At 31.8% G+C, this 15,880-nt stretch overlaps 1 protein-coding gene across 1 annotated transcript in view; it reads right to left on the bottom strand.

The window, feature by feature from the left end:
- Positions 1-274: 274 nt before the first annotated feature.
- LOC149547756 (uncharacterized) overlaps positions 275-15,880 on the bottom strand; it is a 96,489-nt gene continuing 80,883 nt past the window's right edge. Inside the window, exon 7 of the mRNA XM_089794796.1 lies at positions 275-406. Within this exon, the coding sequence (XP_089650922.1) occupies positions 398-406 (9 nt within the window). The 3' untranslated portion in view covers positions 275-397. The remainder of the gene's footprint in view (positions 407-15,880) is intronic.

Here is a 15,880-nt window from a genome sequence, read left to right on the forward strand (position 1 = left end):
AACAAGATTCTGTTTCAAACATCTTATTTCAAAACAATCTGTAAATGATTATTAAAATACTACATAGTAAAATCAAACATTACTGAATCCAAGTACAACCAATGCTTAACAAAAGATAATCTACAATGTTACTAAATATCCAAGTGTCTATTGAAGTTTTACCACTGTTTAACGATAAGATACCACCCAATTATATCTACAATCAACATTTAAAATACAAAATCGGAATTCAATTTAAAATATGACTCACAAATATGCAATGTAACTTACATTATATCAATGACTAAAAATGATTAAGATGTAAAATCCAAAAACTATAAGATGCTCACTAGCTGTTCACATAATGACCCTGGTGATACAACAGCATCTATCGATGTCTTTGTTATAAAATAATGCCTTATTTAATCTGCGAACAACACCACAAAACAATTAGTTAAATAAGACTCGATTTCCATAATAAATTAATGGGTAAACTATGCTATCGCAGAAGATTTTCTTCTTAATTTGAGCTTCCTATTAACCATTTGACAAAATGTCATTACCATTAAATGTCACAACTATTCGCTAAGTTACTGTTTTACTATACAATAACCGAGTTAAAGAATTCAAGCATACTATTTTTTAACAATGACATAACCCTTATTTAAATCATTTATAACTTAAGAAATAGAGTAACTATGCCATTAATCAGTCATAAGACTGCGACCAAATGCAAGCTTGAGACTGTGGCCGAACCACATATATCTATGAATTTTAAAATATGATTCTCTCAGAGCTTGGCCCTAACAAAGCTAAATACCCTTAAACATATCCTAAACACTTTGAACACATGCTGTCGCAGACATGAAGTCCCGACTAGGTTCAACTCAGAGAAAGATTGTATGGTTAGGGCAAAGCCCAAACAAATATATATACATACAACAACACCTGACTTAATTTCTCCATAAATCCACATTCAAAGGTGGATATATATAGAGCTAAACATCGCACATAGTGCCATTCTCTGTACATACCCATCCTTGAATGTACATTCAAAAAATGTAAAATTGATAACCATTTACATTATGGTAAATGAAATAACATTGCAATTCAAAACAAAGAGAGAGTAGGGTAAGAAATTGCCCCTAAATGTAATACTGAAGATGGAAAATGCTCTGCAATCTAACTCGATGCCAAAGCCCCAAAAGTCGAGATCAAATTGGTAAGCAATCTCTGACGAGAATCTCCATCGAGCTTAACCACATAAGCAAGTTTCCCTTCCAACCAACACCCTCAATAATGTCGATACCTCAGCAACAAGAACATAGATGTAAACCAAACAGAGCAATGCGGCCTAGTATCCAACCCATAATCTACAAATAACCCAACTCACAACATGAAATGGCTGACTAAACCTTGTGCCATAAATCCTCATAACAAGCATTCAATACACCACATGAATCACAGTGCCATGTATTCGGCAGTACCAAGTTCACTGCCATGAATTGGCTTTCAACACAATAAGAATGATTTCCTCCTTCATGACAATCGATGCCCATTTAGGGTTACATAAAGCTTAAGAGGTAATTAAACCCTTTTAAAAATAGAAATGTTTATGCCAATCACAACCTAGGGTATTTAGACCCTTTTTAAACAAGTATAAATATTTGCAATGCAAACTGCGGTTTTCTCAAACCCTTTTAAAACAAAATGAATACAAGTTATGTAATGAAAACCATCTCAAGGTTATATGAAATATAAGTTATTTAATTCCCTTTACAACATATACCTATATGCTAAACTGAAAAAAAATCCCATGAAATAATTCTATCCCTACTCAGTCCCACATACAAAAATACAATGATAAGTTCTAAATGCAAACAATGTATTACCATTCAAATGATTTTGAAATGTCAAGTTAACATACATTACAAAACAGAATGCAGTTTACCATGAGTTCAAAACATAATAAACATAATTGTTACCCAATCAACATGCAAACATAAATATGCCAGTTTCAAATCTTAAAATCCTAAGTCACCATTTCTGTTAACAACATAATTTAAAATAGAAAATATGTTTATCATAAGTCTCGAGTTTCAAAGGAAAGTAAAATAACCAAATTCTTCAAAAATACAAACATAACATCTGAAGGAAATCTTATAACAGCAAGGTCCTAATTTGCAGAAAAACTCGAAGTAGTGGTCAGGCATGACAGGTCATTGCTACTTAGCAAGGACAATTGGAGAATTTTAGATTCCCTCATTATTCAATGATTATGCATTTAATCATGTTCAAGAATTTTGATTCTTTTGATCAAAGCTTGTTCGAGTCCACACATGAGTGGGGAGTAAGATTACCAGTACAAAGGTAGAGAAGGGTATGGAAAAGGCTCTACCCATATTCAAATGTCATTTCTTTTTACAATGATTTTGCTCATCCTATTTTAAAAATGATAGGATTAGTGAATGAAAGAATTCATAGAAGTGTTAGAAAGGTTGTTAAAACTAAAATGTGCTTTGATGTTGTCAAATGATTAACACATGACTAGGGAAGTGTCTTTTTCTTTTGATGAATATACTATTATTAGAATTTATGGTTTCCCTTAGCCACCCCACATTCTTCCCAAATATGTCCCTGAGAGACTAGGGTTTGTTGAAGTGTTCTGGCAATTGATCTCATTGAACAAAGAGTATTTAGGAAAACTTGTCAGAAAAGGAACAATCTAATTTATATGCACCGAGGTAGGAGACTTTGAGATAGGCAAGAATGCCATTGAGGAAACTGATGCCTATCTAAGAGGCTATAAATTTTCAATTGGGCTAGTTAGGACATATGAGCCCTATAATGTAGTCAAAAATGCCTTGAAAAGTATGAGAGGATATAACCTACCCCCTAAAAAACCTATGTGAGATGAGGATACCATTGTTGAGAGAATAAATGAGGATGTATCTAGGGAGAGGATGATTAAATATAGAGATAATGTTAGTTTTGACCATGAGATGAAAAATTTTGATCCATCCTTCAAGGGATTCTATCCTGAAGAAGACTACTAGTCAAGATTAGATAAGTGTGTAGAGAATTTTGATGAGATAGCAACACAAGTCCCTAAAGAAATAAGGAAAATGGTTGACCCTAAAATTTTTTATGATGACATAGTTTTTGAAGTCACTAATGATGAAGAGGATCAGCCTAAGAGCTTAGAATGGGAAAAGAAAAGAAGTAATAAAAAAAAATGGTGGAAGTGCCATAAAAGGCTTAGCAAAAGGCCCTACAAATTCTGGCAAAGGGCAGCCAATACTTTGACATTGTTAGAAGGAGATATATGGTTTCTCAAGCATCTAAGTATGAACAAAGGGTTAAGAAGTTATAGTTGCAAGCCTAGATAATCAGTGATGAAATAATCATAGAAGTAATTGAGGTCATGAGTGAAGAGGCTCTGGATATAACATTGATGCCCAAACAATGACAATATGAGGTTTAGCTCCAGAGGACCAAAAGCCTAGTCTGGTGGAAATCAAGGAATCCCCAAGCATAATGTTGTTTTTGGAATGTACACTCCACCTCTAGTAGCCAAATTTATGGGATGTACACTTCAGTAGCTCTATTGGGTAAGAACAAGATGGATAGCCTTCAAGCATAGTTAGAGGGAGTTTATGAGTGGTTTATCAGAACCAAGAGGAGGTATGAGCAAGAAATGAAAAAGACCTATGTCTTAGGATAGAAGACCCTTGAGTTGGAAAATGAGGTAGAAACATTAAAGAATACTATCAGATTAGTTACAAAGATGAAATACCAAGATGTACAAATAGAGGGCCAAGTAACTGAAATAGGGAAAGCATCAAGCCAGGCAATGGAGATCAAGGAAGAAGACTTGGAATAAAGCAAGGAAATTCAAATAAGGAGTTTTAAGAACTTGATAATTCACAAAATAAATGTCTTGAAATTGGTCTCACAGAATATTCATAGTAACTACCTTGTGTTGCAAGGAGCAGGGTATAGATGTTAGAGGTTTGTCTTCTGTTGTCTCCACTTTTCACTAAATGGGGTCTGTATACTCCATTTTTGATAGTTTGGTACCTATGCTAGCATAGAAGAAGGATCTACCTAAGGTGAGTATCATAAACACTAGAAAAATGATAAATAAGGTGAATGATATGAATGGTTTCTTTGGTTGAAAATTGCAACTAATATAGAATAAAATGAAGACAATTGCCACAAGAACACCCAATTTTGTGTCTATAATTTTGGAGAGTGATGGAAGAGTTAAGGATTGGGTAGAATGGTCAGCATCTTTTGATAGCATTTTGGATCATCCTAGATTCCTAGCTTACTGCAATGATGAGACAAGTGTAGCAGTGATTTATGACTTAATTGACATGCTTTATAGGCTAGAAAAAAAAAGTCAAAGATAACTATAGAGGTGAAGGAAATAACTAATACCAAATGGAAAAAAAAGCCTTGAGGAATTGGATGCTATTAGGGATAACACTTGGCCTGGCATAGATACAAGTATCACCATATGGGAGGTCATAGTAGATATCAAAGCTTTATGATCCTATGGTAGTGACTAGTACGACATAAAGATGCAGTTAGAGGAAAAAGAAGCAAAGAAAAGGAAAGGATAGTGACAGGAGCTTGAAGACAAACAAAGTTTGCTAAAGACACCTACATTGAGTGCCACCTGCTAGTTTTACAACTGCATCAAAAATTTTGATCAAGTGTAGAGAATGTTTTCTATTGTAATATAAGATAAAATATCTTTGTATTTGCTTCACAATTGAATTTTGAAATGTGTCCTCCCATATGAAGCTTGTTGTAATCCTTCAAATAAAAGCATTTCTAAGATGTGGACTTGAGGTCTAAAACCTATATAAATTTTTGTGTTATGTTATTTTTGTAGTTAGTCTAGTTAGCTTTTGTGTTAATGTTATATGTTGTATTCAATTTTTTTGTAATCTAGGAATACCAGTGAATCCTAAATTGAATTCTCTCATATTCTAAGTTATTCTTGAGTTATACTAGTAAATGTACTATTTCAAAGGAAAATTAATACAAAGGAAAGTTCTACCATAACTATGTCCCAAAATTTTATCTCCATTTTTATGTGTTGGTTATGTTGGGATTGAATGAGCAAGGTTCATACAATTTAATGCAATTAGGATAAGTTGTATACCAATTTTTTGTTTCTTTTAATTCAAGGAATTAAGTAAATGATTCATAAATTGATAGGGTTTCCAATTATATAAGAGTGATATTTATAAGAATGGGGTTTAGGGTTAACTGCTAATGTTTTAATTTATAAGTCAATTAAATAGCTTAGGTTTTGCTAGTTAGACTTTGTGTAGCAATGGATAAGGAACTAATCATTAGTTTAGATGCATATTGAAGAGTTAATTTGGTTGCACAAAGACAAAATTTAGATCAAACCAAATTTTACATTTCTATATGAAGAAACAAATTGTTGGTCAGTACTTATTTGTAAATAGAGCTCTATGAGTTATGGTTAGCTGCTATAACAAAGAATTACATGGAAATCTAAGAAGAATTGTGACCATTATCTTCTATAGGGGATAGAGGTGAAGAGTGGAGTGCAAATGAGTGAATTGTGAAGAGAATATCAAGTATCCAGTCATTCCATTCCTAAGGTTTACCCACCTAGGCCCTACAAAGCTTGAAGTGTAGAAAATTCTTGTGATTTTTTTTAAGTTGGTCTAGATCTAAAGAGATTTCTCTTGAATATAGGAATTAGCTAGCCCTTAGACATAATTTTATCCTTTGCATCCTATTGTTAGGCTCTTTGTAACTTGGTAGTTTTAGAACACCAACATGACATGTACCATGTCTTGTGAAAGGTAAAGGATCAATACAACTGACTAATAAGATCAAATGTAACAATGTTACTTGTTTTATCTAGATTTATCTAGGGATACATGTTTGTTTGCACAATAAGAATATTTTTGTTTATGGAACAAGAGGTTATGTCATATAAAATTTGAACATTTTGTTAGCATTCATAAAATGAAAAGAGTAAGAAGTTTTTCAAAATTGAACAAACCTAACAATACTATGTGTAAACAATGTCAATTGGGAAAAATGACAAAGTCTAGTTTCAAGAGCAAGAGATATTGATCTGATGATATTTTTGAATTGGTTCAAACTTACTTATGTGGACCTATTGGTGTTCAAATTTTTTGTGGAGAAAAATATTTCATTTTATTTATTGTTGACTACTCTAGAATGATGATTGTGATGTTTATTAAAGAAAAATATGATTCCTTTTAGTTATTTAAGTGGCATTTAGTGAGAGTTGAAAAGGAGAGATGAAAGAATCTAAAATGCTTGAGATCTAATAGAGGTGGTGAATTAAATTTCAATGAGCTCAACATATTCTAAAATGATAAAGGAATCAAAAGATAGATGTTGGCACCTAGGACCCCTCCTCAAAATGGAATAGTTGAAAGGAGAAATAGATCCATTAGGGATTGGGCGAGAATATTAATAATGGAAAAAAATGTATCTCAAAAATATGAGTACAACTATTTATACTTTAAATAGAGTACAAGGCAAGAAAGAAAAGAATAAATTTGAATGCAAGATAGAATCTAAATACTATAGTTCATTCATATATGTGAATGATAGTTCTCCCAACACCCCACTTTAACAAGAAAATAAAGCTACAAATCTACAAAAAATTGGGAATGCCTAGTTGCAGTAGCTAGTTGTTGAACAACTCATTGTGGGTGTTGAGCAACAAAATAATGATGATGAGTCATGGGAAGAAGGGAAAAAAATCATGATGACAATGCCAAGCATGGAGAACATGAACTAGAACCTGAACAATAGAAAGAAAATGAACTTGAAATCATTTTTCAAGATGAACCTATTGAAGAACAAAAAAGAAAAGAACCTATACTATCTAAATATGTGGGAAGATGTCATGCACTTGAGAAAATTGTTTGAGATAAAAAATCTAATGTTATGATAAGAAAAAGACCAAAAAATGATACATTCTTTGTGAGTTTGAGCCTAAATATGTGAAAGATCCTTTACAAAATGAGGATTGGATACAAGCAATGAATGAATAAAATGAGAAGATTGAAAAGAATAAAATATGGACACTAGTACCTAGATCTAAAGATGAACATGTTATTGGAACAAAGTGGGTATTTAGGAACAAGCTAAATGAAAAAGGTGAAATCACAAAGAATAAGGCTAGACTGGTATGCAAAGGATAAACACAAGAGGAAGGTGTTCATTGTGGGGAAACATTTTCCCCTATAGCAAGATTAGAAGGATTTAGAACACTGCTTGCATATTCTTGTTAAAAGGGATTTAAGGTATATCAAATGTATATCAAATCTACATTTATGAATGAGATACATGAAGAAGAAGTGTACATGCAGAAGCCTAAAGGATTTTTTTACCCTACTAAGAATAACATGGTGTGTAAGCTACACAAAGTTCTATATGGTTTCAAACAAGCCCCTAAAGCATGGTATGAAAGACTACACAATTATTTGGTGAAGATTGGATTTAAAAGAGCTAATGATAACAACAATCTATTCTTAAAGAATGACAAGAACAATGAGGTATTGCTATCTAAATTTTTTGTTGATGGTATTATATTTGGAGGGAAGGAAACATTATGAAAATCATTTATTAATGAAATGAAAAAGGAATTTGAAATGTAAATGTTTGGGGAGATCAAATTCTTTATTGGTTTACAAGTATATCAAATGAAGCAAAGTATCTTCATTACTCAATCCAAATATATCAAGGATGTAATATTTTTTTTTTGGAATGGAAGATTCAAGACCAGTTAGTATACCTATGATTAGTAGACACAAATTATCTAAGAATGATGATTCTACTTATGTCAACTAGAGATTATATAGATCAATGATTGGAAAACTACAATATGTTGTTTATAGAAGACCTAATATTGCATTAGTAGTTGGGATAATTGCAAGATTTTCTACAAGTCCTAAGGAAAATCACATCGTGGGAGTAAAAAGGATACTAAGATATGTGAAAGGAATGGAAGATTATGGATTGTATTACAAAAATAATAAGTTTGAACTGAAGGTATTTACTGATTCTAATTGGGCATGAAATGTTGATGATAGGAAGGGAATAAGTGGAGGTGCATCCATTCTAGGAAAGAGACTAGTTTCATAGACAAGAAAGAAGTAGAACTACATTTCTCAATCAACAACTGAAGCTTAATATGTTGTAACAATAATAAATTATTCAAATATCATGTAGATTAAGAAATTGTTGAAAGATATGACAAAAGAGATTACTGATCTAGTGGTTATCTATTGTGATAACACTAGTGCTAAAAACATATCAAAAAATTATGTGATGCACAAAAAGAAAATGCATATTGCTATCAAGTATCATTACTTGAGAGATCTAGTTCAAGACAAAGAAGTAAAATTGGAGTATGTGAACACTAAAGAGAAAATATATGATATATTCACTAAAGATTTACCTAAGGATTCTCATGAATACATAAGAAAATATGGTGCTTTGCATCAAATGTGATGATCACACTATCTTACAAATTGATGCAGACAGTCCTACTTTAGGAGTTGTCCAAGGTAGTAATGAAGAATAATGATAGAATTTTGAGTCAGTCATACATAGATGAGAGGTGAAGAATTTATACTAACATAAAGATATCTACAAAAAAGAGACACAAGTCAAAATGTCTTTGGCATTGTTGTTAGAGAGGGAGAGAGTGAAATATAGTTACCCATGCAAAAAGAGGGAGAATGATGTAATTCAATTACCATAAAGAGGGAGTTCACTATGTTGTGATCACTATGAGAGAGAGAGAGAGAGAGAGAGAGAGAGAGAGAGAGAGAGAGAGAGAGAGAGAGAGAGAGAGAGAGAGAGAGAGAGAGAGAGAGAGAGAGATTGAAGAAGAAAATAGAGGGAGTTCATATAACTTACAAGAGGTGTTGTTAGCAATAGACAAGAATCTAGTTGATTTCATAACCTAGTATGATAAATGGGAGCTTATATGACGCATATCAGAGTTGCATGGATGAGAATCAAAATGAAACTAAAGAAAGAGATTGTTAAAAATAGAGATGAGAAAATAATGAAACTAAATGAAGATCTGATATTGCACAAAGTTGGAGTGGTTTGAGACAATACATGTTTTGGATTGCATGGTAAACAGAGGTGTCACCATCCATGCCAAAGAGGTAAATTGTTGGAAACTACAATTGGAACAATTTTTATGTTGTCATTAAGGTTAAACATTATTGGTGAGACAATATTCTATCTGACCTATATGTCATTTCTATGTAATTGATGAAGAGGATTTGAGAAGATGTTCATAACAAAAGTATCTGGAGGAAAGGTTGAGTTACGAAGAGGAAACTACAAATGGACACTTGATTAGTTGGAATTTGAAAAGATAAAGTGATTGTTTGAATCATGTTGCAAGTAGGGAAGATAGGTGTACTAAAGCCTTAAATAAATGATCAAAGATAGACCAAATGTATAGGCTTGATTGAGAAATAGAGTAGAAGATTAAGGAATTTTTAATATATGCCAAGTGATGCTAGTGTTGATTGAGTCCCAGTAAGTGTCAAGAAGAAATAGTGTTCACCGAGCATTAGTATTGACTTAGTTAAAGTATATGTGCCAAGTAGGAAATTTAGTAGCAACTGAACAACCCAATGATGACTAAGTGTCAGCACATAGTGTTGGCCAAGAAACAAAATTTAAATAAATAATGAGAAATTGTAATTTCTAGCACACAGATTTGATTTCTAGGAATATGGAAAGCATGTTGAAGATAAGTATGGATGGCCTCGAACATTTAAATCAAGAGAAATCCTGTTTGCATGTTTCTATGCAAGGATTCAAGGAGAATATTGGAGATGTTTCTAGAATAGAAGGAAGAGATGAAATGATGGAAGGATTAGATGAATCTAACCTAACCCTTTGGTCTATGGTGGTTTTTAAGCACAAAAACATTAGAACTACCTATTTAAAGAGGTACAAGGATAAATTTCATCAAGGTTGAAGGTTGGAGCAATTGTTGTTACTATTGCCTAGTGAACTTAAGAAGAAGGCTAAGAAGAGTTGAGAAGAGGAGATATGTGATATCTTGAAGGGTTGCCAAGAGAATTAGAGACTTAGATAAAAATGAAGGCAAGATTTTGAAGTATCTTGTGAGCCAAACATAGATCTATATTTTCAAAGTAAGTTGTATTTGATGGATCAAAACCTTTTGTTACTTTCTAACCATATCAGTAGTTGAAATCCTTTAGTCATGGTTGACCTGGTAGTGATATGTGAATGCTTTAATCAAGGTGGCATTCTAATGGAATATTTTAAAGCCCTCTAAAAAGGCCACTCCTAATAGGGTGATTAAATCCTTTAATATGGTCACTTTGAATAGTGTGTTTTGTAACCTTTAAGAGGGTTGTCTCCTAACAAAGCTCACCTTAGAAAAGTGAAAAATTGGTGACGTGTTAGTAGTGGTTTTTCCCAAATTGAGCTTCCACATTAAATCCTAGTGTCAAAATTGTGTGGATGTTATATGTGGTGATTTAATATTAATGTTTTGTTATTTTTAAGATAGTGGGCAACTAGTTAATGTTACTTAAAGTTGAGTATAGAGGTCAGGCTATTGAATGTTAATATTTTAATTTTTTCAAATATTTTTTTGTTCAATTCATATGTTGGACATTGGATAATCGATTCAACCCCCTCCCAATTATTCTAAACATTCTAGCAGAGAATATGGAGAGTTATGTACTATGAAGGAAGAGAAGGATAGGATTTGGTAAGAACTATAAAACATACAAGTTTTAATTAATATTAAGGACATTCTATGGAATTTTTATTGATACTAATTTTAATGAGAAAGCCCACATAATATTGTTGATATTAAGGTCAACATTTTTTTATTACTGCCTCACACTTAGTCAATCAGTTAAGCTGCTACTGAGCTTATCTTTCAGTTTACAGAGTTAACCAAATGCTCCAATTACTACCTAGTAATATAGTTTCTATCAAGTAATATAGTTGTTACTAAGTTCTATAGTTTCTACCAAGTTTTAGAATCTTTATATAGTTCATGACAAGTGGTCACTATCAAGCTATTCAGTTATAATGCTAATTGAGCTTCATAGTATTAACCAAGTTGCATAGTGTCAACCATGCTCACTAGTATCTACTAATCTTCTGGTAATAGTAATAAGAATCTAGTGTTGACCAAGCCAAAGAGTGTCAACCAAGTTATTCAATTTATACTGAGCTCACAGTGTTAGTTTTGATTGAGCCATGGAGTGTCAACCAAGTGACTTAGTTTATATACCGAGTGTTCACCAAGTCACACAAGTGTTGACCAAGTTCAAGCTACTTGGAAGTGATTAGTATAAGCTGAGCTTCTAGATCTACCAAGTGCATGATGATGTCAAGTGTTGACAATGGTTGTCAAGTATTAGAACATCACCAATTTTGTCTCCTAAACCTGAGTGTTAGTAGTTGAGAAAACTTTGTGATCTTGTTAGAAACCTATATTGTAGCCAACTTTGATGAATTATGTTTTGGATTGACATATATGTTATGAATTATATCATATCCAAATAAGTATGTATAAAGTGAATATGAAGAGAAGAAGTGTGAATTGAGAAGGCTACAAGTAGTATAAGGGATAGCAAACATTTATCTATCACAACAAGATGATCTTTTCATTAAAAAGAAATCTCAACTAGAAAATCAAAGTTGTAGATCAGAGATTAGCCATTGGTTCATCCTAACAGGTGTATCAATTAAATCCTTTGATAGGGTAGACTGAATAGTATTTGACAAATCTCTTTATCAAATACATACTTCATTGTATGTTTTGTAAATCCTTTCACAAGGTGGACCTAACAACCCTTATTGCTCCTAATAGGGTAGATCATTAGAAGTGATCAATTGTAATCCTTAACAAGCCAACTTTATACTATCATACTAAAGCTTGTGGGTATAATCCCCACCCCAGTTTTACTTTCTATTTGGAAGGTTTATGGGTCACCATATCTTGTCTCAAAGTGTTATGATCATTTCACTTCTTTCATTTTTTCATGCATGTAATTAGAACATAATATTATATGAAGGATTAATTGGTGAAATAAGTTAAAGTTTTATTCATTCCTAATTCACCCCTCCCCTCTCAATAACCTTGCCTATCTAATATTTCCAACAAATAAATCAAGTAGTATTGTTCGATGAAAAGGTCAATTAACTTGATGTGGTTACCCAAGAAAAACTAATGGAGATGGCACATAATAAATTTGAGAAAAAAGTGATGGAATAGGTCCACTAGACTATTCCAATTCAACAAGTGGAACTCTCCACCATGGTTAGCAAGATAGATGATCTTGGTCAAAATGCAATTTTATTATTTAATTTTTTTTGTGATATTACATATCTCACATAGCATATTAAAGAGAAACTACAAAAATTTGAAGAGCATATGAAGAAAATTGTAGATGGATTGATAACTGACCCGAGTTCCTACTTAGTTTAGTACTACTGAGGTAAAAATTATAGATGGGTCCAAAATGAATTAGTAGTGGAAGAAGAAAAGACAAGGGCCAAAGTAAATGAAATTTAAGCTTTCATATTCCCTCATCTTAAGGTAATTCAAAGAAAAACATCTAACAAATACACCTAGCGTATCCATTAAAGATCATATGTTAGTCCTTGCATTCAAGGTGAGAGTGGAGAAGAAAATAATAAAAATATTGAAAAATAATTAGAACTCCACAATAAATACTTTGATGAAGACTCACAACCGATTCCTTGATAAATTATGAGTGTATTTTCTAAAGAATTTTCATTTTTGAGCCTATCTTTTTAGTATAAGTATAAAAGAGGGGAAATATGAATAGATATACTCTATTTATATATAAAGGGGGAATGAAATGTAAGGAAGGTTTTATATATTGATAGGGGGAGTTTATGTTGGGATAAATAAGGCTAGAGGAGATATAAGGATTGAAATGTCAAAGTTTTGTACACAAAAAGAATATTGATCAATATTTTGCAAAACACATGCTATAGTGAGGCCAAGTACATGATGATAATGAAGTATACATACAAGGGTAGTTAAAAAAACTTTTCAACAAGTTAGTTTTGATCTATTATGTAGAAGGTTTTTTCCACTAATGCCAAATTAGGCGAATGTTACTCCTATAAACATCAAATATTTGCATTTGTGCAAACTAATTAGTTAGTGAGTTTAGAGTATGTTCATCGGTGAATATTATTGTTGTGTCATAGTATATTGATAAATTAAAAATAGAAAAAAAGCTTAAGTATGTATCAATGTATAATTAATATTTATATATATTGAGAAAATATGTGTACAGTGAGTAGATACTTAACTGAGAAAGACAAGATTAAACAAGTATGTTATTATTGAATGTTAGGACATCTACAAATCAAAAACATAGCATTTAATGAGCTACAAAGGAAGAATCTAAAAGTTTGGAATGTTACTCAAATATATGTATTTAAATTCCACTAAGAAGGGAAAGATGTTTACAAGGATTAATAAGTATATTTAATAATATATGTTGGGAAGAGAGATTTCACTAGTGATGATCCCAAGGAAAAATATGAACCAATGAAATAAAAGAATACTAATGAGATAATAAGGATGATTCTAGATAATAGATCTTGATTAATGGAATATTCCAAAAGTTTCTTAAACCCTAATTAGGCCATGGATATATGAGGCAAACATATTTCTTTATAATGACCTAAGTAGAGTAGCTTAAGGTTGTTGTTGTTGATATTATGTTGGAGAGGAGATATGCTAGAGTAATGAAAAGGTGAACATACTATAGAGTAGAGTACCATACATAAATAAAGGAAGGACTAGATACATCAGTAAGAAGGGGTGATAAAGTGTTGAGAAGAAGAGAGATCTATATAGAAAAGAAATTTGCACTCAATTAGATCAATTTCACTACTACTTTCTTACCATGGTAGAAGATAAATCCTTTAACAAGGTATACCTAATAGACTTATTATAAATCTCTTAATAAAGTGCACAAATTACATAAGTGTTGCAAAATCATTGAGAAAGGTGGATTTTGACAAATCCATTTGAATTACTCCTAATAGAATAAGTCACTAGAAGTGACAAACACCTATACCCCTAGCATGATATATCCTGTTGTAGTAGTGAAGGATTTTTGGGTGCTATCCCCATCATAATTTTTTCTCTAACCAAGGGTTTATAGATGAAAAAAAATTTTGTGTCATGTATAAATATGTTACAATTTATGGTGAAGTAGAATAGATGTGTTTACTTTTATTAAGCAGTGAAGTTAACAATATGCATGTCTACCAAGCTCATAAATCATAAGGAAAAATTAGGTTTGAAAGAGTACAATTTTTTTAAGTATATTGATTCAATTTCCCCACCCACTTAGCATCCTACCTATCCTAAATATTCCAATATCATCTTGGACCTAATAATACTTGTACATATTATGTGATAACCATTGGCTAGGTGAAAATCCTTGTTTTGCTATCCCTTTTAGACAACTAATGAGAAGGAAGAAGATGTAGATTATGATATATCTTGAAAATTAAATGACTCTTAGAGGGAAATATAATATCCTAGAGAAAAGTATTAGCAACAGTTATGATCTTATTCCTAATTTTTTTGAAACTGTAGGCATGGATTTTGGAATTGAGAATTATTCTCTTCCCCTAAAAATATAAGTTCATTTGGGTAAGGATACTAATATGTAACCTTTTTTTATGTCTACTTATAATATTTTTATAAAGTAATGATTTAATCTTTCTAGTTGGAACAATATTTGTAACTCACAACTTAGTCTACAAATTAACTTCTTTTAGTTGGCTTCTATGCATGGTAAAAATCTAACATACAATAATCTTTACAAAATTGGATTCCATCTTCCTAATAGATGCATCATTTATTACATGGAATATGAGACAATCCACAATCTCTCTACACATTATAAATTTGTGTCACATGTATACCATAATTTCCTATAAAACAATAGCCTTTATATGTGCTAGGAAATAAATCCAATAATTTATTCTCATCTAGAAATTTCTTTCAAATTTGTCTCACTAGGAAACTTGGTTGTGAACACCTCTCCATGTGTGTTGGTGTCTATGGGAGGAGAAGGACAATAGGATCTTCAAGGATACTAAAGATGCTAATGATAATGTGTTTTATTTTTAATAGACCCTTGTCAGAGATATAAGAACAATTAATTAGAAATAGCCTATTTTTCCTCCATATACTTGGGATTGTTTTCTTTCTAAAATATGGAAGAATCCTATGGATATTTACAAGTTTGATAACTAAAAGAAGATTCAAAAGAAAAAAAAAAGGATGGAAAGCTCCAAATCAACCCGAGATTAAATTAAATTTTAAAGGAACAATTATATTGGGTAAAGTGGTTAAAGGAGGTGTGATTAGGGATAATAAATGAGACCATGTTGTTTCTTATGATAAGATCTTAGAGACCATACTAGTAACAAGGTGGAGGGCATGACCCTACATTGGGGAATAATGATACCTCTAGCAATTGGCATCAAATATATATATTTAAATAAGGTGACTTTAAGTTTATTATTGAATTAACCAAAGGTGCAATGAATACATATTAAAAAGTAGAGCTAAACCTAAAGGATACACTAAATCTTCTACATGGATTTCATAAGACTTTCTTATAACATACTTTTAGAGAAGGTAATGTTGCATCTATTTCCATAGTTTTTATCAGGTTGAGAAGAGGGTGAATGCAACAAGTTGTGCCAAAAAGATGAAACCTTTTCCTTTCTTTTCAAAATTCTAATTGCATGCCAAAGCTATAGAGTGTACACATTA

The sequence above is a fragment of the Cupressus sempervirens genome, chromosome 7 (genome assembly GCF_028749045.1).
Source record: "Cupressus sempervirens isolate cs-2001-9-10 chromosome 7, ASM2874904v1, whole genome shotgun sequence".
Classification (NCBI taxonomy): domain Eukaryota; kingdom Viridiplantae; phylum Streptophyta; class Pinopsida; order Cupressales; family Cupressaceae; genus Cupressus; species Cupressus sempervirens.